The sequence below is a fragment of the Ciconia boyciana genome, chromosome 24 (assembly GCF_034638445.1).
Source record: "Ciconia boyciana chromosome 24, ASM3463844v1, whole genome shotgun sequence".
Taxonomy (NCBI): domain Eukaryota; kingdom Metazoa; phylum Chordata; class Aves; order Ciconiiformes; family Ciconiidae; genus Ciconia; species Ciconia boyciana.
The window spans coordinates 3,042,114-3,063,368 of NC_132957.1; the positions used below are offsets into that span (position 1 = coordinate 3,042,114).

The 21,255-nt window shown below is 61.8% G+C and overlaps 3 protein-coding genes across 8 annotated transcripts in view; 1 reads left to right on the forward strand and 2 right to left on the reverse strand.

The window, feature by feature from the left end:
• Positions 1-6,246, reverse strand: part of HNRNPM (heterogeneous nuclear ribonucleoprotein M) — a 114,214-nt gene extending 107,968 nt beyond the window's left edge. Inside the window, exon 1 of one of the 2 annotated variants that reach the window (XM_072845827.1) lies at positions 6,241-6,246. The gene's annotated coding sequence lies outside the window, so the exon portion shown is untranslated. The remainder of the gene's footprint in view (positions 1-6,240) is intronic. The other variant, XM_072845825.1, reaches the window with a different exon arrangement.
• Positions 30-6,673, reverse strand: UBXN6 (UBX domain protein 6). Of its 2 annotated transcripts, none has more exons than XM_072845836.1 (12): positions 6,551-6,673; positions 4,866-5,118; positions 4,222-4,376; positions 3,797-3,858; positions 3,522-3,653; positions 2,828-2,925; positions 2,355-2,430; positions 2,184-2,268; positions 1,698-1,917; positions 1,463-1,593; positions 685-830; positions 30-179 (listed from the first exon to the last, which is right to left on the reverse strand). In XM_072845836.1, exons 2-12 carry the CDS (start codon positions 4,946-4,948, stop codon positions 51-53), a joined length of 1,317 nt encoding a protein of 438 aa, XP_072701937.1. In that variant the 5' UTR covers positions 4,949-5,118; positions 6,551-6,673; the 3' UTR covers positions 30-50. The 2 variants fall into 2 exon arrangements, with proteins under 2 accessions (XP_072701937.1, XP_072701938.1); XM_072845837.1 differs by lacking the exon at positions 6,551-6,673 and adding an exon at positions 5,383-5,588.
• A 1,066-nt stretch (positions 6,674-7,739) lies between these two features.
• Positions 7,740-19,498, forward strand: HDGFL2 (HDGF like 2). 4 transcript variants are annotated; one of them, XM_072845821.1, is made up of 16 exons: positions 7,742-7,959; positions 10,719-10,795; positions 10,878-11,016; positions 12,921-13,100; positions 13,532-13,648; positions 13,816-13,887; positions 14,128-14,275; positions 14,500-14,575; positions 14,674-14,959; positions 15,659-15,753; positions 16,286-16,356; positions 16,730-16,800; positions 17,029-17,130; positions 17,228-17,441; positions 18,211-18,334; positions 18,544-19,498. In XM_072845821.1, the coding sequence occupies exons 1-16, from the start codon at positions 7,888-7,890 to the stop codon at positions 18,635-18,637; spliced, it is 1,938 nt and encodes a 645-aa protein (XP_072701922.1). In that variant the 5' UTR covers positions 7,742-7,887; the 3' UTR covers positions 18,638-19,498. The 4 variants fall into 4 exon arrangements, with proteins under 4 accessions (XP_072701924.1, XP_072701922.1, XP_072701923.1 ...); XM_072845819.1 differs by having other exon boundaries at positions 7,748-7,959; positions 18,541-19,498; XM_072845823.1 differs by lacking the exons at positions 10,719-10,795; positions 10,878-11,016 and having other exon boundaries at positions 7,740-7,959.
• The last annotated feature ends 1,757 nt before the right edge of the window (positions 19,499-21,255 follow it).

Here is a 21,255-nt window from a genome sequence, read left to right on the forward strand (position 1 = left end):
AATGAGGGAACCGTCTAAAACCACCAGCACTGAATCCACTCCACTTTATTTCATGACAGTGTCTGGACTCTGGAGAGAAGTTCTGGTTTCAGGGGGCTTGCTGGTTGCTCCTCTCCTGATGCCTGAATGTCTGCCATGACTGCTGCGTCCCAGGCGAGAGTCAGGAGGGCTGAGGGCACCTGGAACAGAAGAGGCTGTGTTATTAAGCTATAGCAATGTTATACTTTGACCGCATAACATGCTGTGTATGTTCACAGACTTGGAAAAACTTAGCAAGAGCACTTCAACTAAAAAGGACAAGTGTGGATTTCTGCAAGAAGCTCCTTAGGGGAGCTTTGGCCTTTCTGTTGGTAGCCTAGTGGTAGAGCTGTGCTTGCCTCCGTTGCTGCCTTCCTTCTTTTCCCGGTGGGGATGCTAAGCCTCCGACAGATGCTGGCAACTACTGCAACCTGCGTTTGCTACAGGAGGTAGGTCCTTGCAGTTCCTTCCAGACAGACCTCTTAGCCTTGAGCTAGAAGCCTTCAAGCAGTTACTTCTTTGCTTGAGCTTAAAAAGAAGGGGCCAGAGCGCAACTCTCGCAGCACTGAGAGCAAAAGACACAAACTTCTCCAAGTTACGAGCAGTAGATGACTCTAGCAACCTGAAGACCCCTGTGGAAGGTACCAGCTATCTTCTTTTACTCACCAGCCCACATTCATTGAAGGCCAAGTTCTCATCAGTCAGTTTGAGACCTCCGGGTCCCAACAGCTCAAAGGGCAGCCAGTCATCTCTGAGTGCTTCTCTCACAAAGTTGTAGAGCGCAGATACTGATTCTCGTGCATAAAAAGTCCCTGCCATGAGAAAACAAGGTGAGAGATTGAGAGAGAGTCTGGCATTTACCAAATCTAACCTTTTGTGGTAGGTTTCGTGGGGCTAACGTACTGATGCTAACTTTATGAACTACTTCAGTGATACAGAAACAGCCTGATTCAGCTGAGAAGTATAAAAGCAGAATCCCCAAAGAAAAATATTACTTCAATTGTTGCAAGCCCCTGCCAGCCTGTAACAAAGCCTGAAATGATTTCCAGAGTTCTACTGCAAAATTTGAAGAGGATTTATACTGTTGTATAGCCTGACACCACACAGGCAACCTCATGCTGGTTACTATAACAAACTCCTCTAATGAGTCCAGCTTGCTCGCAGTAGCCTGGGAAGAGCACACTTTAATTAACAGCTCCTTGAGATTCTTCCCTCTCCACTCAACCCTGGCTTACAGTCCCAACCCTGTGCAGGTGAGGCAGGTGGAGGGCTTGGAGATGGGAAGAGTTCTTAGAGAAACATTACCCCACTCTGGTTTTTTGTTGTTTTATTCTACCAGCTGCGTTCAGCACACCTCAAGCCTGCTTATTATTCAAGCTCTTACGCTACAAGTATTCTCAGAAGCTTTTGGGGGCATACAAAGAAAGGGTAAGAAGTCTTTTACCTTGGAGGATGTATCCATCAGGAAAACGGACTCGTACCAGGGTGTAGTTGTACTTCCGCATTTCCCTTTGTTCTTCTTTCTCTCGCATGGCTCTTGTCCTCAACATCGAAGCCTTCTCCACTGCTTCTGTCCTTTAGAGGGAAAGCAATTTTTAGCATGAAGGAGAGGTATAAGACTCTTAGCTGGCATCACATGCCCCCTGGGCAGTCAGGGCCCTCCTTCTAAGCCTACTCACCGGAGCCGTTGCTCTCGTTTGATCTCTTCTGCAGTGAGGTTGTAGAAGTCATTTGGTAGCTCAAACCAAGCAGCTTCAGGTGATGGTTTAAAAACACAGAGCTGGCGATCCAGCTGGGCTCTCACAGGCTCAGAGCTTAAAAGCTGCTCTTTGTAGTCCTTGAGGTCTTCCAACTTGGTCAGCATTTCTTCCTTCAGTACGTAGTACTCCTCTGTGGTCTCTACAACCAAAAGGACAGAATTTGAGTCTCTTGTTCTCTACGTGAGTAACATAGGAAATATAAGGGCAAGGATCTCCAGAAAATGTAATGTCTTAACAGGGAGACGGCAGGGTGAGCGGCTGTTTCTGTTACAGCCTTGGAGTAACAGCCTTTGTTGCAGCCTGTGGAGTGTTCTCAACAACCAAAGCTGCCTCGCTAGCCTCCCCTGGGATGTCCCACTACCACTCAAACTCCTGACTCCAGTTTAATACACTTAGATTTCTTGCCTTGTCCTGGAACAGGCAGTGTTTTTGTCTCAAACCCGATAGCCTGGAAAAATCTGTGTATCCCTTCCAGGCAGCTTATCCTTTCCTGGAAGAAAAGGAAAGAATTTAGCTGTAGTCTGCTCCAGGCAAGGACTTTCCTAGGCAGAGTGCCTGCAGGAGTCTTGACCTCACCTGAAACACTTTGTTCTGCAGTTTGATTTTCCGGTACTTCTCCTCCTCTGGATGGAGATAGATATTATCCAAGTATCTGCAGAAAGAGGAATGCACTGCATGGATCAAAGCAGGCACTTCAGGACCCACTACCCCAAGGTGTAAGAAGAGACAGAGACCTCACAGTATTTCTCACAGATAAAAGAGCTGAAAAACTGAGGATAGTATAAAATACATCAGTGTTTCATGCCTGAGCCAGACAGAAGATGGAGGTGGCTGATCCAGCAGCTTCCAAACCTCCTGGACTCATGGACCAACTCTTAAAACATCTCTGAGATGTTGACCTTGTTTCTTAACTAACAGCTAAGACTGTTTGGCTTTGCTTTTCTTCAGACTTTGCCTGGAGCACAGCAAGAAAATCCACCTGCCTGCTAGCCTTGCAGGGAAAGGACAAGTTACCTCCGACCTCAGTCCTACTAGCACAGCCCACTTACTTGGCCATGGTCTCCACGCCCACTCGTACTTTCTCCCGGTCCTTATTAAAGGTGTGAATCTCCATGATCGAGGCAGCCACTGGGTCTATGGAGAAATACTGGGGGAGAAGGAGAGAAGCTGGTCACGGGGGAGCTGACACTACTCTGCACGAAGGGGTGTGTGGGTCTGTTGTGTTTTAACCCTGACCATTAGCTCAGCACCACGCTCATTCCCCCTGCAGTGGGATGGGGGAGAGAATCAGAAGGGTAAAAGCAGGGGGGGAAAAAAAGAACTCGGGGTAAGAAGCCAGTTTAATAACTAAAGCAAAAGCTGTGTGTGCAAGCAAAGGAATTAATTCACTGCTTCCCAGTTTAGCCATTTCCAGTGTGTAATCAACACTGTTTTCATCACAAATCCAAAAGCCAGCACCATCCCAGCTGCCATGAGGAAAACTAACTCTGTCCCAGCCAAAACCAGCACAGGGCCAGAGTTCCCAGCCTCAGCATTTCCAGCAAGCTGAGGGGAGGGTGTTCGGACAGGCATTTGTACATCTAGAGCAGAACAGAGCTGTCCTTTGGGAGACGGTGGAGATTTTACAGGGAGAAGGCGGAGAGTTGGAGAGGTCACTGCTGCAGTGCTCGAGGGGACACACGCCACAAACCGAGTTAAAACAGGCGGAAGGGAAGCCGTGCAGGCGGCAGGTGTGGCGCTTACCGACTGGATGGCTTCTCTGATGTGCTTTTCCTTCTTGTCTTTCCTTACAACTGCACCGGTCAACGGGCAAATGAAATAGACCCCCGAAACAGAGGGGGCAGCTGCCCCTTCCTTGTCCGGGGACACGACGTCCTAAAGGAGACAAACCCAGGCACCGAACTGAACGCAGGATGGTTTTGTGGGGTTTTTGTTTTTAAATACCCTGGCACATCTGCGCAGGAGAGGGACGGCAGCACCGAATGGTGCTGATCAGGGAACAGCAGCGTCTCTCATACCTTTTCCTCCGTGGAGAGCTCTTTCTCGCTTGCAGCTGCCTCGGCCATCAGCTCTTTTCTCACTATGAGAGAGAAACCCGGGTTACAGCGGCGGAGAGGGCAGAGGGTCAGCAGATTTCAGAGGGCTTCGGACCACACAGCGCTGCCCTGGGGAAGCGAACGCCTACCCGGGTGCTCCATGGTGCTCAGCTCCTGGGCTGAGAGTCCACGGGCGAGCGCGACCCCCATTTCTACGACACTCAAGCAGTCGCAGAACCCAGCTGCGCCCTACACCATCCTCGAGAGCTGCACCCGAGTGGTTGCGCACCCGGGACCTCCCTCTCCAGGCTTGGTGTGGAGCTGTAACCGTCCCAGCCAGCCCCACCGTCCGGCTGCCCCATCCCCACACCGGCACAGCCGCTCCGCGTCCGCCAGCGAGCTCCTACCCTGGTTCTTGATGGCCTCCTGGGAGGACGGCACCTTGGCCTTGGGCTTCAGCTCCATCCGGGCCAGCGCTGCGGCCGCCGCCATCTGCGCTTCATCCGTCGGTCCCTGACGAGGCTTCGGCACCGATTCGGCTTTCGGCTTCTCCTTGGGGACCCTGGGCAGGACGGAGCAGCGGAGCTCGGGAGGAGATGGGCCCCGCGACCCCGCTCGTGCCCGCGCCACCGCACCGAGGCGACGACAGCTCCACGACCGTGCCGGCCTGGACGTGGCCATGGACACGTAACGGCAATTACCGCCCCGGTGCCCCCGGGGAGCGGGAACCGGCCGACCCGGTGCAGCAGCATCGCTGCCCGGGGAGTGTCGGCCCCCGCGGGACGGACGGCTTGGGCACTGAGGTGAGCATCGGCCACTGGTCCCCGCAGGTGGCGAGGTCGGTCCCAGGCCGGTGGCCCCGGGCAGCCTCGGCCCGGTACCCCCCAGGGTACCGGCTGGCACCGGGCCCAGGGCAGCCGCGGGGCCCGCGGACGCCGGCAGCGGGGCAGAGGGCGCCCAGTCAGCCCCGCTCGCTGCCGGCAGCGTCCCGGCCCGCCCGGGAGCGGCGTCCTCCCCCCCGTTACCGGAGAGTCCCCCCCCTACCCCTTACCGGGACGGCTCCGAGAGCTTCTGTCCGGGCCCCGCGGTCTTGAACTTCAGGTCGGCCTTGATCTCCTGGAAGAACTTGCGCATGGCGGCGGGGCCAGGGTGGGACCGGGACCGGGACCGGGACCGTCGCGCCCCGCCCGCGCTTCCGCCCCGCCCACAGCGCGGCCACCGGAAGGGGCGTGTCCATCACACTGGCCCAAGCACCGCTCTAGGCTTCCGCCACTCTATGATCGCCGCGGTCCTCCAGGGAGGTCCTGAGGGGAAGGGGGGTGCTGCGTGTGAGGGCGGGCCCGGGCCCCCCACGGCCCCGCCCCACGGCCCCCAGGCTCCCCCAGGCCTACAGCCCCTGCTCTACAGCCCCCCCGGTGCCCCCGGGAGGAACCAGCAGCCCCAGCCTGACCAAACCAGCCCGAAACGGGCCCTCCGCGGCACCGGAGCAAACCCCGCCCGGCCCCGAGGTGCAGCCTGGGCTGAGGGAGCCGCCGGCTGACACACGGGAGGATTTTTTTTTCTCTTACCTCTGCCTGGGCCCACAGGTAGGGGAGGGGGCCCTCCCTCACCTGCCAGCCCCCCCAGAATGGGCAGGGGCCTCGCTTCCCGCCCCACAAAGCAGGTTTGAGACGGGCCGACGGGCCCAAAACTTGGGGCCGGATGGTTTCATGAGGTTTATTTCCACAGCGCAACTCCTCCTCCTCCTCCTCTTCCTCCTCCTCCTCCTCGCAGGGACACCGGACAGTCACTGCCGAGGAAGCGGCCGCCTCGTCCCCGCCTCGGGGTGAGCGCGCCATTGGCAGCACGGGGAGGACGCCCATCCCAAACGGGGGTCGCGCGTCCGCCCGGGCAGGCAGCAGCTCTGGAAATGGCACCCTGGCACCGCACCTTCGGTGGCGGCAACTCGGCCGACAGCCCAGCATCAGCATGGGGACCGACGCCTGGGCCACCGCAGCGGCACCGAGAGCCAGAAATGCACGGATGGAGGCCGGACCCACGCCTGCATCGCCAGCGGGCACTCGCACCGCGCCACGGCACCGCCGGGACCCCCGCGCCTGCGGCGCAGGAGATGCTGCGGAGAGCACACGGTCCCCCGAGACCTGCACGGGGATGTTTTTGCTGTCCCAGCGCCGGTCACACACCACGGGCTCTGCACCGCCAGCAAGCCAACGCACAGCCCAGTGGGGATACGGCACAGCCCGGTGTACGGCCCGGCCCGGCGGGGATACGGCACAGCCCGGTGTACGGCACAGCCCAGCAGGAGCGAGCCCTCACTGTCAGGGTGACGTGGAGAAACACGACCCCCCCCGGACCTGCCCGCTCCCCGACACCCCGTACTTCACGAATTCCCTCCCGCAAAGCCCAGAGGAATTTCCCCTCGCCGTGCGCATCCCCTGCGGCTGCCGGCCACACACCAGACACCGCCTGCGGTTCGTCCCCGCTCGGCTTCCCCCAGGGCCATAATTGCCCTGTAAATAATTTCTCCCCCGAGCGTGGTTTGTGTTTCGTCCCCCCCGGCTCTTGCCGGGTGCTGGGAGCTCCGGCTGCCACCCCATCGCACGTACCCGCTCCGATGCCAGGCTGTGAGCCCGGCGCGGGCAGCGAACCATTTGCATTTCCATGACCTCAGAGAGAAACCAGATTGGGTTAAAACCAGGTTTAAAAAGCAAGCAAGCTTTCAGGCAGGCTCCTTACACCGATTTGCTCTGGCTTAGCTGGACCGAGTTCCAGTTTTAAATCCCAAGGTAGGTGAAGCAGGTCTGACTCCCCCGTCGCCTCGCCCAGCAGCTCTCGCTGGTGGCCCTGTCCTGGTCCCGGGGACACTTCCCACCCACCCCAACCGGACACCGGACGGGCCCCGTCGCACCGGGACCACCCCTTGGCCCCGGGGCACGGCTCCGGCGGGGGGGGGTTCGCGAGCCCTCGCAGCGCCGGAGCCGCGTCCCCGGGCTGGGGGGCCGAGGTGGTGGCGGTGGACGGGGCAGGGTCGGGGCTCGCCCTCGGGTGCAGACCCCCCGGAGTGCCCCCTGTCCCCCCCTGCCCCAGGGCCCCTTCTCCCCCTCCTCGCCCCGGGGCCTGGCCCGGCCTCCCTGTCCCTGCAGCCGCTCACCTGGCTGCTCAGCCCGGCCCAGCCCCGGCCCCCACCCCCCTCCCTATAGCCCTGGCCCTCACCCCTCACCCCACAGCTCTGTCCCACACCCTATAGCCCTGGCCCACACCCTATAGCCCTGACCCATACCCCACAGCTCTGTCCCACACCCTATAGCCCCGGCCCACACCCCACAGCACTGTCCCACACCCTATAGCCCTGACCCATACCCCACAGCACTGTCCCACACCCTATAGCCCTGGCCCACACCCCACAGCACTGTCCCACACCCCACAGCACTGTCCCACACCCTATAGCCCTGGCCCCCACCCCACAGTGCTGGCCCACACCCTATAGCCCTGACCCATACCCCACAGCTCTGTCCCACACCCTATAGCCCTGACCCATACCCCAAAGCTCTGTCCCACACCCTATAGCCCTGGCCCACACCCCACAGCACTGTCCCACACCCTATAGCACTGTCCCACACCCTATAGCCCTGGCCCCCACCCTATAGCCCTGACCCATACCCCACAGCGCTGGCCCACACCCCACAGCCCTGGCCCCCTCTCTATAGCCCAGTCCCACACCCTGTAGCCCTGACCCCCAGCCCCTGGCCCCCACCGCACAGCCTTGTTCCCGCCCAGCCCCGAACCCCGAACCCGGCCCCCACGGCCCCGGCCTCCCCCCCCGCCCCTCTGGCCACGCCCCCCAGCGCACCCCTCCTCGGCGCCTCTGTCGGCGCGGCCCAATCCCGTTATCTCGCCGTGCCCTCGCCTCGCTCCTATTGGACGAGACGACGGAGCGACGCGGCGCCGAGCCAACGGGAGCTGGCGCCGCGGGCGGGGGCGGGACATCCTGCGGCCCGGGCCGTCCCCGCCCCGCTGCCCGGTGCTGCCCGCGGCCTGGGCCTCCGCCGCCGCCGCCCCGCCCCGCGGCCGCCATGCCGCACAGCTTCAAGCCCGGAGACCTCGTCTTCGCCAAGATGAAGGGGTACCCGCACTGGCCGGCCCGGGTGAGACCGCGGGACCGCGCCGGCGGGGGGACGCAGCGGGGCGGGGGGACGCGGCCCGGGCCGGGCCGGAGATCCCGTACGGGGATGGAGATCCCCGTACCGGCACCCGTATCGGGATGAGGGGCCGGTACCGGGATGGGGACACATACCGGCGCCTGTGCCGGGATGAGGGGCCCGTACCGGGATGCAGATCCCATAACGGTACTCGTACCGGGATGGGGACCCGGTACCGGCATGGGGTGTCCTGTCCCGGGATGGGGGACCTGGTACCAGCACCTGTCCCGGGACGGGGGCCCGGTAGCGGCATGAGGGACTTGTACCAGCACCCATACTGGGATGGAGATCCCGTAACGGCACCCATTCCGGGATGGGGACCCCGTACCGGCATGGGGTGTCCCGTACCGGCACGGGGGACCCATACCGGTATCTGTCCTGGGATGCGGACCCGGTACTGGCATGAGGGACCTGTACCAGCACCCGTACTGGGATGGGGAGTCCCATCCCAGCACCCCTACTGGATTAAGACATCCCATACTGGGATGGGAGCTCTCGTACCGGCACCTGTACCGGGATGCGGACCCGGTACCAGGACGGGGTGTCCCATACCGGGATGGGTGATCCCATTCCAGCATCCATACTGGGATGGAGACCCGCTACGGGAATGGGGCGTCCTGTACTGGAATGGGTGACCCCATGTCAGCCCCTGTACTGGGATGAGGACCTAGTACTGGGATGGAGATCCCCTGCGGGCACCCACGCTGGGGTGGGAGCCCAGTACTGGGATTGGGTCCTGCACTGGGGTGGGGGTCCCACACCAGCACCCATACCGGCACTGGGGTTTGATCCTGGGAGGTGGGTGTCACGTTGGCACCTGTACCAGGATGGAGAAACCCAGACCAGGATGGGGGTCCAGGACTGGAATTGGGGTCCCATGCTGGCACCTGTACTGGGAGGAGATTCTGTGCCAGGCTGGGGGTCCCATACTGGCACCCACACTGAGGGAGAGGGGGGGGTGTCCCACACTGGTGCCTGTATCTGCCAAAGGGTGGGGGAGACCTGGGGGACCCCTCACCAGGAGCATGTTTGACAACCCCGTGCGGGGGGACCCCTCTCTTCTGTCCCAGTGGCACCCTGAGCCTTTGGACCTGCACCCAGGGGACACCCTGACCCCCTCGGGGTAACCGCGCAGGGCCTCAGCCCTGCTTCACCCACCAAGACCCCTGGCCTGGGGACCCTCTCTCCTGCTGGGGTGACCCCTGCCACCCCCCTCCCCTGCTGCACCCTGGGACCCTGGTGCTCCAGGCACCCCGACCCCCTGGGGGTGTCCCTCACAGCCCACCCCCTGCCCCAGCACCCCAGAGGAGTCCTGCCCCCTGCCCTCCATCCTCATCCTCATCCTCCCACTGCCCAGCAGGGCCCTGCCCCTCCGGAGACCCCCATTCCCCTTCCCAGCCTGGATGTCACCCACTCTCTGTCCCCCATTCGGGACAGAGGCAGGAGGCCTGAGTTTGGGGAGAGGTGGGGGACAGAGCCGGGGTCCGGGGCTGTGTCCCTTGGTGGGGACGGGGACACACACACTGGGGACAGCCCCTGGGTGTGGCATGTGCGGAGGGCTGTGGCTGAGTGCTTGCGAGGTGCGGGATCGGAGGGTGCCGGTGCAGTTTGAGGGGTGCAGATGGGGCGATGGAGCGTGCGTGGCGGGGGACAACTGGTCCCGCCGGCCAGGTGACAGCGTTGTGCTGTGGTGGTGCCTGGAGGAGACCCGGAGGAGCGGGCAGAGCGGGGACCGGTGTAGGATGTGCTCACCGGGGAGTGCGAGGCGGCTCGGGGGCTCGGATGGGGGTCTGCGGTGGTCCCCGGCGGCAGCTGAGGGCGAGGCAGGTTCATCTGCTTGAAGGTGTCCGATGGCAAGAGACTGGCAGGTGGAAACCATGTGGGATCGGGGCTGGCAGGTACCGGGGAGGCTCAGGGTGCCGGAGACAACGATGCTTGGCTGCACCACGCCGTGAGATCTAGGATGCCGTCCCCGCGCTGTCGTGGCTGGCCTGGCGCCGAGAGGACTCGGTCGTTCCAGGAGAGCCCTCGCGCTGCCAGCGTCTGCAACCCCTCCTGCTTTAGCTCGCTTGCTCTTTTGGGGAAGGCTCCCCCCTGCCCCGAAGACCTCCCCAGCACGCGGGGCAGCCCCTGCACACCCCAAGGCTCCCGCCTGCGGCTCTGCCCGCAGCCCAGACCACGTGGAGCAGACAGACGGGCGCTGGAGCCGCGCGTGGGAAGAAGACGGGGTGGCCCACGCGTTCTGCTGGCAGCGGGGCTTTTCCTGCGGCCGGTCTCCAGCCAGGAAGGACCCTCAGGCTGCCCCGTTGGAGCAATCGCCCCCCACCCTGGGCTGGAGGGGGCTTCCCTCGGGCGTCCCCCCCCGAGGCGGCTCGTGCGATGGATCTCTGGGGAGTAGCACAAGGCCCGCGTTTCCCTGGGCGTTGAGCCCGGCAGCGGAGAGACGACCTCGCGCCGAGCTCTAGCCGTAGAGCATCCGTGCCGGATCCCTTCTGTTACTCTTCTAGAGATCCCGCCGGGCCCCGATGCCGCAGTGGGACTCTTGTGCGTAGCAAGGTCCCCGTCCGGGTGCTTTCTTGCCGTGCTTGCCTCCAAGCGGGTGCGGGTGCCGGAGGCCGACACTGCTAGCCGGGGCTGACGTGCCTCCCAGAGGACGTGCTCAAGCCACTCTCTCTGACCACCTCCTGCTTTGGGTTTCCTTTCAGATCGATGACATCGCGGACGGCGCTGTGAAACCCCCACCGAACAAGTACCCCATCTTCTTCTTCGGCACCCACGAGACGTAAGCGCTGCCTCGCTCCCCTCTCTGGGCTTTTGCCCCGCTGCCTCTGCTCCGGGCTCACCTCTGCTTTGTTTCTCTCCAGCGCCTTCTTAGGCCCTAAAGATCTCTTCCCTTACGAAAAATATAAAGACAAATATGGGAAACCAAACAAGAGAAAAGGCTTCAACGAGGGATTGTGGGAAATCCAGAACAACCCTCACGCCAGTTACAGTGCCCCTCCGGTGAGTGCGGGCCTCGCGTGGCGGGGGGGCAGCGAGGACGTGGGCTGCCGGCACCGCCGCCTCCTTTCCTCCGAGTCGCTCTCCTCCTTTTTCTGCTTCTCATTGCTACGGTGCCTGTGCGCTTCCAGCTCGCAGATCGGCTTTCTCGGGGTTGAAGTAGCTTCCCTTCCCTGCCCTCTCCCTTCCTGAGGGAGTCAGCCCTCCTCCTCCTCCTCCTCCTCCTCCTCTGGAGGAAGATGCCTTTACCCCATCTTCAAGGTGGAACCGGGGATGTGCTTTGTGCCGCTTGTCCAAAACCACGGAGGATTTCGTTGTCGGAGTGAGAACCTGAGGCTTGCTCGTCCCCGGCTCCCGGACCTGCGTGTGTGGTGTTGGGCAGTCCCCCTCTTCATCCATTTCTGAGGTCCTGAGCCAAAAGCCGCTGGGCTGTTCCTTCAGCGGGCTTCAGAGCAGGCCGGGAGACGGCTCTTTGCTGAAATTGCTTGCGTGGGCATTTTGTAACCATAATTGTGTGATACAATTTATTGTATAGCGATCTTCAATGAAGGCGTCCAAAGCAGCTTCATAGGCAGTTGGTCTGAAGAGGCAGAGGAAGGTTTTTAAGGTGAGCTACAAGGACAAGGTGGTCTAGAGGTAGGCAGGCTCAGGGAATGAGCCCCCCGGCTGTGCTGCTGCCAGTGCAGGAGAGAGGATGTGGTTTGAGTAGCTGTGGGAGATGGTTGGACCCCAGACCGCAGACATAGGGTAAGGTGAGACCACGGAGATGCTTGAAAACCTGGAGAACAACTTGAGCTTGTTGGGCGGGAGGTTGGTGATGGTGAGGGAGACAGCACCCGCTTTGTCCAGGGACTCCACCGTGAACTCCCAGCAGGGGTAAGAAACCTGTTGGTGAAGAGCCTGCTGTGATTGAGGGACGGAGGCAATGCCAACGGCCCCAGCAAGGCTGAGGGTTCACCAACACCAGCTGCGTTTTGTGGCCAAAATGCCTGGAGGAGCAGAAGAAGAGACTGAAGTAGAGGTCTTTTTTGGTTTTGTGACCTAAATGAAGGAGGTGCCAGGAACAGTCAAGTATGAGGAGAGGCTTTCCAGCAGGAAGGCTCCATCATTGGAAGAATCCCAGCTCTAGGAAAGCCCTTGGGTGCGATGTCCTTGCGTGAGGAACCTCATGATGGGCTGGTGAGAAGCCAGGAGACCTTCCCTACGTGGGAGTGAGGGAGCAGGACACGGGAAATCCCAACTGGGAAGAGTGGTGGCTGCCACGCTGGACTTCTTGTGCGGACCTTTCCCGTGGGGAAGGTGTGTGATGTGCTGTGGGGTGAAGCCATCTGAGAAGGAAGAGGTCTGACCCGAGTCGAGGGCTGGTGGCCAGCCCACCAGAGGAGAACGGCTGCTCCCTGACGCCGGAGGAGAGGCTGAACTGAGCCACCCAGCCCTGCTTGTCTGGCGCCGTTAGGGCAGAGGAGGGCTGGGGTCCGCTCGCCCAGGAGGGGCTGGCAGGTCTGGGCTTCTCCGGGGGTCTTTGGCAGAGCGTGAGGATGGTGGGGAGAGGAGAGCGAGGTGGCAGCAGCGGGTGGAAGCCGAGCTGGGGGATCCAGAGGGAAGGTGTTGCTGGTGGTCTCGGGGTGGTGCGTGAGGGGCCTTGGGAAGGGGGTGCAGGGGAATTAGAAGGGGGTCAACTGAGTGTCCTCACTGAAGGGCTGGTCACCTTGTCCCCCTGCCCCAGAGCCACGCCGAAGGGTTCTGTGCCGGGAGGGGAGGCTGCCGCATGCTCCCCTGCACGCACACCTCTCTGCTCAGCGCTGCTGTCCATCGCTTGTCACCCTTTTGTGCCCCTTCTCCTCTCCCCCCGATATGCCACAGGCCCCTCGGGGCGATAACGCAACTCTCATCTCCGCTGTCTTTAGCCTGCGAGCTCCTCTGACAGCGACGTTCCCGAGAACGACCCGATGGGGGGAAGCGATGCAGGTGACGATGAGGAAGACGCTGCCATGGCTGCAGTCGCCACGGAGAAAATGGAAAGCGATGAGGACTCGGATCGAGGCAGCGACCACAGCGGGCTCAAGCGAAAATCGCTGGCTATGAAGGTGAGTGTGGGCTGAGGCGGTTCCACGCAGCGGGGACGGGAGGGTGTCCTGGTCAGGAGGACATTGATACGGTCATTGGGTCCACCACTGAGCTTTCGTCCACCATGCAGCATGTCAAACCCGCCATGGCCGGAGGTGGTGAAGAAATCAACTCCCTCTGGATTCTCCGGTGGGAAATGGGGTTCGGTGCATGTTTGGGGGTCTCGCAGCTGTCTCATGTGGTCTGTGAGATGGTGGGACAGCCCAGTCCTGGTGTGGTTTGCAGCCAGGAGGAGAGACTGGAGCTGCAGATCTCTTCTGAGTGCATGTGGCCGCTCTTGCAGGGCCAGTTGGGAAGAGTTGGGCAAAGCCCCTTCCCAGCAGGCGTTGGCTTCCTGTTGTGGGTGGAGGGGGAGTGGGCTTCTCTCACGTTGTCACTTCTCGGATATTAGATGCCGGTGGCAAAACGGCCTCGGAAATCCTCCAGTGACCTGGATCAGGGCAGCCCCTCCCTGACAGAAGAGGAGAACTCGGAAACGTCTTCTGAGTCGGAAAAAAACAGTGATCAGGTGAGAGGGTTTTGGGATATGCTTGTATGGAGGCTGGCAGGGCGGTGGGGAAAGGGCTGGAGGAAGAGCATCGCCGTCTAGGGGGCAGTGGCTTGGGGGAACCTGACTGGCTTCTGAAACCATCATGAGACCGTTCCCCATTTCTTCATATCTGTGTTTTCGTCCAGGACTTCACTCCCGAGAAGAAGCCAGTGGCCAGGGCTCCCCGGAGGATGCCGGCAGGGGGGAGGAAGAAGAAGGTAAAAGACCCCTGGTCTGCAGTGCAGCGGGAGGGAAGCTGGAGAAGGGTCTGGGGTCTGTGCTGCCTGGAGGGGGGCCGGTGGGTGGCAGGGCTCTGCCGTGGGCTGGGTGTAGGTTCGGCGCTAGGAGGGACCTCGCTGATGCCTCAGTGACCCGGTTGTGCCCCGTGCTGCTGTGTTTTGGGGTACGCTGCTGAGCCACTGCCGCCTCCCCGGTCCAACCCCATTCTATGCCTGCAGAAAGTGGAGTCCGGCTCTGACTCAGACTCCAAAGTGGACTCGGATTCAGAAATGGGAAACGCGACTGTGGACATGACCAAGTCGGACTCCAACTCCGATTCAGACTCGGATGTGTCTGTGAAGAAGGCTCCGCGGGGCAGGAAGCCAGGTAATGCCAAGGAGGCTTTTTCCACCACTGCTGGGCCACTGCTGGCCTCCTCCAGGGACTGGAGAGCGTGTGAGACTGGGGGCTCCTGAGGCTCTGGGGTCCTCTTCTGTTGTGGACACCTTCCAGCCCGTACCTGAAGAGCCCTCTGCCCCCCCCCGATTTGGGGCTGTTTTAACAGAGGGACAACCAGGGCTCCTGCTGAACATCTCCCCGTTGTCTTGCAGCTGAGAAACCCCCTCCCAAGCCCCGTGGCAGGAAACCGAAGCCCGAGCGTGTCCCAACCAGCTCCAGCAGCGACAGGTGAGATCAGCTGGGACACTGTCACCCTCGGGGCTGGGCTGGAGGGTCACCCACCTTCCCTCCGCACCAGGGGTCCAAGCGCGCTCTGTCCTTTGCAGTGATAGCGATAGCGACGTGGACCGCATCAGCGAGTGGAAGAGGCGAGATGAAGAACGACGGCGGGAGCTGGAGGAGAAGAGGAAGAGGGAGCAGGAGGAAGAGATCCGTCGACTCCGGGAGCAGGAGAAGGAGGAGAAAGAGAAGAGGAAGGAGAAAGCAGAGAAGGGCGAGGAGATGCACTCGGACTCAGACAGCAGTGCAGAGGATGAAGTGGCCAAAAAGGGCCGGAAAGGTCGGGCCAAGGCCCCGTCCTCCTCGGACTCTGAACTGGAGCTGGAGAAAGAGGTGAGTGCAGAGCCGTGGGGAGCTGGGGACAAACAGACAGCCCGTCCTCTCGGGTCAGGCCAGCAGGGACCTCCAGGAGAGGCAGGGACTTGCTGTCTCAGTCTTGCGTTACGCTGGGATGGCCCACGGAGCACTGGGAGGGGTTGTGTCCCTAGGCACATCCGTGCCTTGTAAATGGGAGCTCTTCTGGCCCAGGACGTCCCATCCAGCTGTGGGTCTCGCATCGCCATGATGCTCTCCCTCCCACCACAGTCATCGGATTTGCTCCACTGCCCTCCCTGGAGCCTGGAGGAGCATCAGCCGGATTCGGCTGAAGCCCAGGGAAGGGTTGCAGACGGCTCATAGGAACCACGCTGCCCGTGGGCAGAGGCAAGGTCGCCTTTGTAGCCTGGGGAGGGGGAGCCAGGAAAGCAACCCGAAGATCTTGAGGTCCGGAAGGACGCGTGGGCCTGCCAGTCGGGTACTGCAGGCTGGGTGGGCCACTTTAGGTACCAGGATATTTACTTTTGGAGCAGCACACCCCTGTGCTCCAACCCAAGTCCTTTTTGATCCCGTACGGGGGCTGTCCCTGCACCCAAACCGACTTGCGGCAGTGGTGTGATGGGTGCTGGATCGTGCCCAGCCGGGGCCGTGGCACTGTCTCCCTCCCACAGCGGGGAGGGCTCTGCCGCTCTCGCCTGCATTGTTCTCTCCTCCAAGGTAAAGAAGCCGGCGAAGAAGCAGCCCTCGGAGTTGTCAAGGAAACCGAATCAGAAGGAGAAGAGGGGCCGAGCAGAGGAGAAAGCACGGAACAAGTCAGCATCTTCCCTCCCCGCATCGGCGCTTTCTTCCTCTGGGGACAGGGCCGTTCCTCCGCTGCTGCCCAGCCCTCCCCGGCTGACACCCCGGGCTGGGGATGGGGCTCCCCGTGGAGCTGCCCCTGGGCCAGCAGCGCCCGTGGAGGGGCCGGGCTGTTTCCTCCCCTCTTGTCTCCTAGAGCTGAAGGGGCTGGAGGAGGTGTTGGGGGGGCACCAGGCTGAGCTTCCCTGGTGTTTTCCGTCTCGCAGGGGAAGATCCTTGGGGTATGGCTTTGGGGCTCTTGCCTTTCTGCAGTCCCGGGAAGCTGGGGCATGGGGGAGCTGCTGCCTCAGGGCTCCTGTCTGCCTGCGAGCCGGGAGATGTGTGTGAAAGCGTGGGTGGAGCGTGGCAGGGCTCTGCTGCCTGGCTTCCACCGTTGGGCAGGCCCGGGGGGATGCGCCGATGTGTGCCATCACCCTTCTTGTTAGCCCAGCAGCGAGCAGGTGGTTTCGCCTGAATAATCTTATCTCTTTCCTTTGCCTCCCACAGACCTTTGAAAGTGGAACGAGGCCGTAAGAAATCTGACCTGATCCCCGAAAGGAGGATGGAGAAGAAAAAGGGTGAGAGAGTCATTGCTTGCTGTCACAGAGGAGAGGAGAGGGAGAGAAGGGATCCAGGGTTGGTTCCCTGTCCCGAGGAAGGGGAGGGATCTTTCCCACAGGGCCCTTCCCAGCACTGCTGTGGTCCCGGCATCGTGTAGGAAAGTATTTACAGGGTGTGCAGAGACAGCGAGCTTCCCTATCTATATACGTCCCCTCCTGATCTTGGCACACCCCGACACATCCTCGTCAGAGAGGCCCCTGGGGCTGTGTTTGACCTTGGAGATGCAGGAGGAAACCAAACCCTTGCTGGGGGAGAGGTCCCGGGCTCCGGGCAGTGCCGTGCTCTCCTCCAGTGGCCTGATGCCTTGGCCTGTCTCTCTTGCTGCTCCAGAGCCCACAGTCGAAGAGAAACTTCAGAAACTTCACAGTGAGATCAAGTTTGCCCTGAAGGTGGATAACCCGGTGAGTGCCCGAGAGCGGTTGGCCTGGCCTGGGAGGTCCCTGCTCGTCATGCCCTCGGCCACCGCGTGAGCCTTGCCCAGCTGCGATACCTGGGGGTGCTCAGCCTGAGCCTTCTCTTCCCTTTCTGGGTGCTGGGTGGCATCAGGGGACTGTGCTCCACACAGTGCTGCCCCAGGTGCCCACAGGGAGACTTCCAGGCAGCTTCTGATCTTGGTGCCATCCTTGCAGGACATCAAGCGGTGTCTGAATGCGCTAGAGGAGCTGGGCACGCTCCAGGTCACCTCTCACATCCTCCAGAAACACACCGACGTGGTGGCTACGCTGAAAAAGGTAGGGCAGAGGGCTGAGTCCCTGCCTGGAGGGAGCGAGGAGCATGCTTGGGTCACCCCAGCTCTAAGGGCGTCCCTCCTCCATCTTTCTGGTTCAGATCCGTCGCTATAAAGCAAACAAGGACGTGATGGAGAAAGCTGCCGAAGTCTACACCCGGTTGAAGTCGCGCGTCCTGGGACCAAAGATGGAGGCGATCCAGAAAGCCAACAAAGCCGGGCCTGAGAAGGACAAGGGGGAGGCAGAGAAGGGCCAGGAGAAGCTGTCGGGAGGGGAGACACGGAATGAGAAGGGGGAAGAGGAGACGAATGCTGGTAAGGCTCCCTGCGTGTCTCAGGGCAGTTCCCTGCTCTGTCCAGGCACGTAGCGATCCCGGGGTTCTTCTCAGGGCACAGCATATCCCGCTGGGAACCGGGGACACGAACAGGGACACAGTACGTCCCACTGGGGACTGGGGACATGAACAGGGGTGGCTCCTGGCCTCGGTGGTGGAGGGGATCGGCAGCCACGTGTGGCACCTCCAGTCCCTTGTTTGCTGCAGTGCCAAGAGTGGGAAAGGAATGAATATTGAACGCCCATGGCAGTGAGAACAGAGGGCAAACCTCGATGCCCACGCCCTGCCTTTGGGTGCCTCTGGGCTGATTTTTGGGCCAGGACGGCTCCTCGCTGCCAGCTTGAGAGCTGGTCCAAGGCACCAGGGAGATGAAGGAATGCGGAGACGCCCTTGGACGCTGGCTCAGGCTCTTGCACAGGCAGCTGGTGACTGGGATCTTCCACCCTCGCAGCCAGGTCCCTGCCTGGGGATGTCCTGGTGGTGCTGCAAGAGCCTTCCCAGAGGAGCTGATGGGGAAAATCTGCTCTGATGCCTGCCTCTGGGCTTGGGGGATGGAGTCTTTGGGGCCCTTCCCATAGCTGTCAGGGTCAGGCCAGACCTGGGGTCCCCTCGGCCTCAGCTGGGTGTCCCTTGCCTGGATGGGGACAACCTGTGGCCGTGGGTGCTCGGCTTGCTTAGCCCCTCGTGGGTCAGGGTGGACGGGGTCCGCCGTGGGGACCCGAGTGTCTGAGCCTCTCTCTTCCCTTTAGACTTGTCGGGTCCTGTGAATGGTGAATCCCTGTCCCAAAAAGCGGAGGGCACAGAGGAGAAGGACAAAAGCCAGGGGCCGGGAGCCGGAGAGCCGGAGGCATCCGCCGAGGAGACCCACAACAAGTGAGCGTGCGGGGGGCAGAGCTGGGGGCTTGGGAGCTGCCCTGGATCTGATGCACGTCCCAGCTGGGCTCTTGCAGGGATGATTTGGGGGGGTCTCGTGGGTTGTGTCGGGCTTTTCCCGGCTTGGGAAGGAGCCTGGGGCGCAGGAGAGGGGCAGGCAGACGGGCAGGGAAGACGCTCGCTGAGATGCCTGTGCTCTCCCCCAGCAGCGTGCAGGACTATCCCAAGGTCGAGCGAGCCGGGCCGGAGCGGGAGAGGGCTCGCGGGGAGTCAGAGGCTGTGGATGACGTGGAGGAGAGCTGAGGAAGCGGCTCCCGCCCGGAGGAGGAGGAGGCGGAGGGTCTGCGAAGGGAGACCGGCCTCTGCCTCGTCCCCTGCTTGAGTTACTTCACTAAGTCACACAGTAGCTGATGTCCTAGGTCTTGTCCTGTGCCCCCGGCCCCGCAAAAGCACCGACCGTGGCGGGGGCTGTGCTGGTTGTCTGTATTTGTCCCCTCTTTTTTTTTTTGTTTTGATTTTTTTTGGTTGTTTTTTTTGTTTTGGTTTTCCCTCCTACCTAATTTCTTGTGATTTCAACCGACATGAAATGAATATAAAGGGTTTTTTAATGAAAAACACAAGGAGCCCTAGTGTCTGTTTCTTGAGGCATCGCTGACTGTGACGAGGGGAGGGCAGGAGCATCCCCCTGCCCAGGGCCGGGACTGGAAAACGTCCCCAGGGGTCCCCCCTTCCCTCTGGCCCTGGCCCACCCTACGAGCCAGGACCAGGCACCCATGGGTGTCCCTGCTGGGCCCTGGCAAGGGGAGCGGGACGGCCAAAGCGGGCTGCTTTCTGCTTGATTTTCCGGCGCCTGTGCTGGGCTCTGCCTTGGACACGGGGGCTTCTCCGAGCCCCGTTCCCCACCATCATTTTCTCTCCGGCCGGAGGCAGCTGCTGGAGCCAGGTCCCTCTGCTCCAGGGGAGGCAGTAGGGCTGGGCACCAGCTTTTGGGTTAAAAACAGAGTAAAAATGGTGTGTTCTCTCCTATCTTGGCCAGGGAGGGACTGAACCGTGGCAGCATCCTGCCTTGTGCTGGGCAGCATCTTTGTCTGTCTGTCTGTGCTCTTTTGCAAAGATCCGAAGCTTTTGTACATGTAAAATAAAGATGTTCCCAGCTCAACCAGACGCTGCGTCCTTGAGTCCTGTTTGTGCCGTGGCGGAGGGAGGATGCCCTGACCCCGCGTTGAGGCTGCTGTTGCCGTAACTCTGCCCTGGGGAGAGGGTTATTTTTTTTTCGCAGGGCTGATTTCATGCTCCAGCCCTCCGTAAACAAAACCCAAATAAACCCCCCCAAAAAAAAAGCCCTGCGTGCCTCTTGCCCAACTGCCGGGAAGCGGGAGGCGGGGGGGAAGATGGGGTGAGATGGGTGCTGCTGCCCGGTGCGGGGCCGGGGGCTCAGCCCCATCCTTGGGCTGGGGAGACGCGGGGAGACGCGGGGAGCAACCCGGACCCTGACGCTGGGGCAGGTGGACGGGGACACAGGGACGTGTCACCGCACCCCAGGAGGGGCTGGTTAAGCCCTGCACTTGTGTGAGCCCCTCCTTGGGACATCACCCTGGGTCGGGGGGGGATTTAAAGGCAGATATGAGGTCTGTCTGTCCCCCCCCCGAAACCCCCTCCATTGCCTTTGGCTGTGGCAGCCCCCATGGTCACAGATGGCAGCACCGGGGGACAGAACAACACCAAGACACGGATGTGAATGTGAGCAGAGCCATGTTGGTGGCACCGAGGACGCAGCAGGGTTTCAGACCCTCGCATGGCCCGGGGCGACAGCTGTGGCTGGTTGAATTTGGGGCACCCCTAGGTTTTGGGGGGTTGGCGGGGCGGTGCCGCCACGCTGGCATCCTCGGCAGCATCCTCGGTCGCATCCTCCAGCCGTGGCACCAGCGGGTGCTGGAGCAGGAACACCACCAGCGCTCCCCAGGCCTGGGCCACCACCTCGCGTCCCCAGGCCAGCACGGTCCCCAGCAGCTCCCACAGGGGCCCGGCCCGGCCGACGGCACCGTGGACCACGGCCACGCCGCGCTGGGCTCGCTGGGCTGCCCGCTGCAGCAGGGCTGGCAGCTGCCCGGCCCGAGCCCGCAGCTGCACCAAGGAGTCCTGCAGCCGCCGCGCCAGCATCCGACCCGTGGCCAGCCCCTGCCCCGGTGGCATCACGGGGGTCCCGCACCCCTCGGCCGGCCTTGCCTGGGTGCAGGGACAGGCAGGGTGTGGGCAGGGGCTTGCCTGCGCCTGGTTCCTGCATGCCCACATCTCCTGGCTGTTGTGGAGCGGCTCCGCCAAGCCTTGCCAGGTCTGCAGGAGGAATAGCACCGTGGGCACGGGGGTCCTGGGCAGGGTGGGGATCCCCCCAGTGGGGATTCCTCCCCCCCCCAGCACCACGAACCGGCGGCTCTCACCATGTCGAGGATGTGCTGGAGCTGGGCGAGGTGGTGGGGGGTGTCCAGCCACTTCTGCCGGAGCTGCTGCACCAGGGCCACGGCTCGGCTCCTGGCATCGCCGGGCAGGGAGCCGAGGGGAAGGAGGCGGCTGTGCCGCAGAGCCCTGGCTGAAGCCGAATCTGACCCCTCTGCAGCCCCGTCCACTGCAGGGGAAGAGGGGCTGGAGGCGGGGTGCCGGGGTCCTGGCCCCCAGCAGCATCCCGAGGCGAAGGGGACACGGGGACCAGCAGCATCCCGGGGTGGGAGGGACATGGGGACCCCCAGCAGCATCCTGGGGTCTCTTACCCGCCTGCCTCTCCCCCAGGGGCAGGTATCGGTTCAGCCACTGCTGGGATGTATCCAGCGCCCGCTCCGTGCTGTGGAGGACGAGCTGACCCGCCGCGGGGCCCAGCAAGGCGCAGAGGATGGTGGCCACGGCCGAGGGGCTGCTGGTACCGGTGT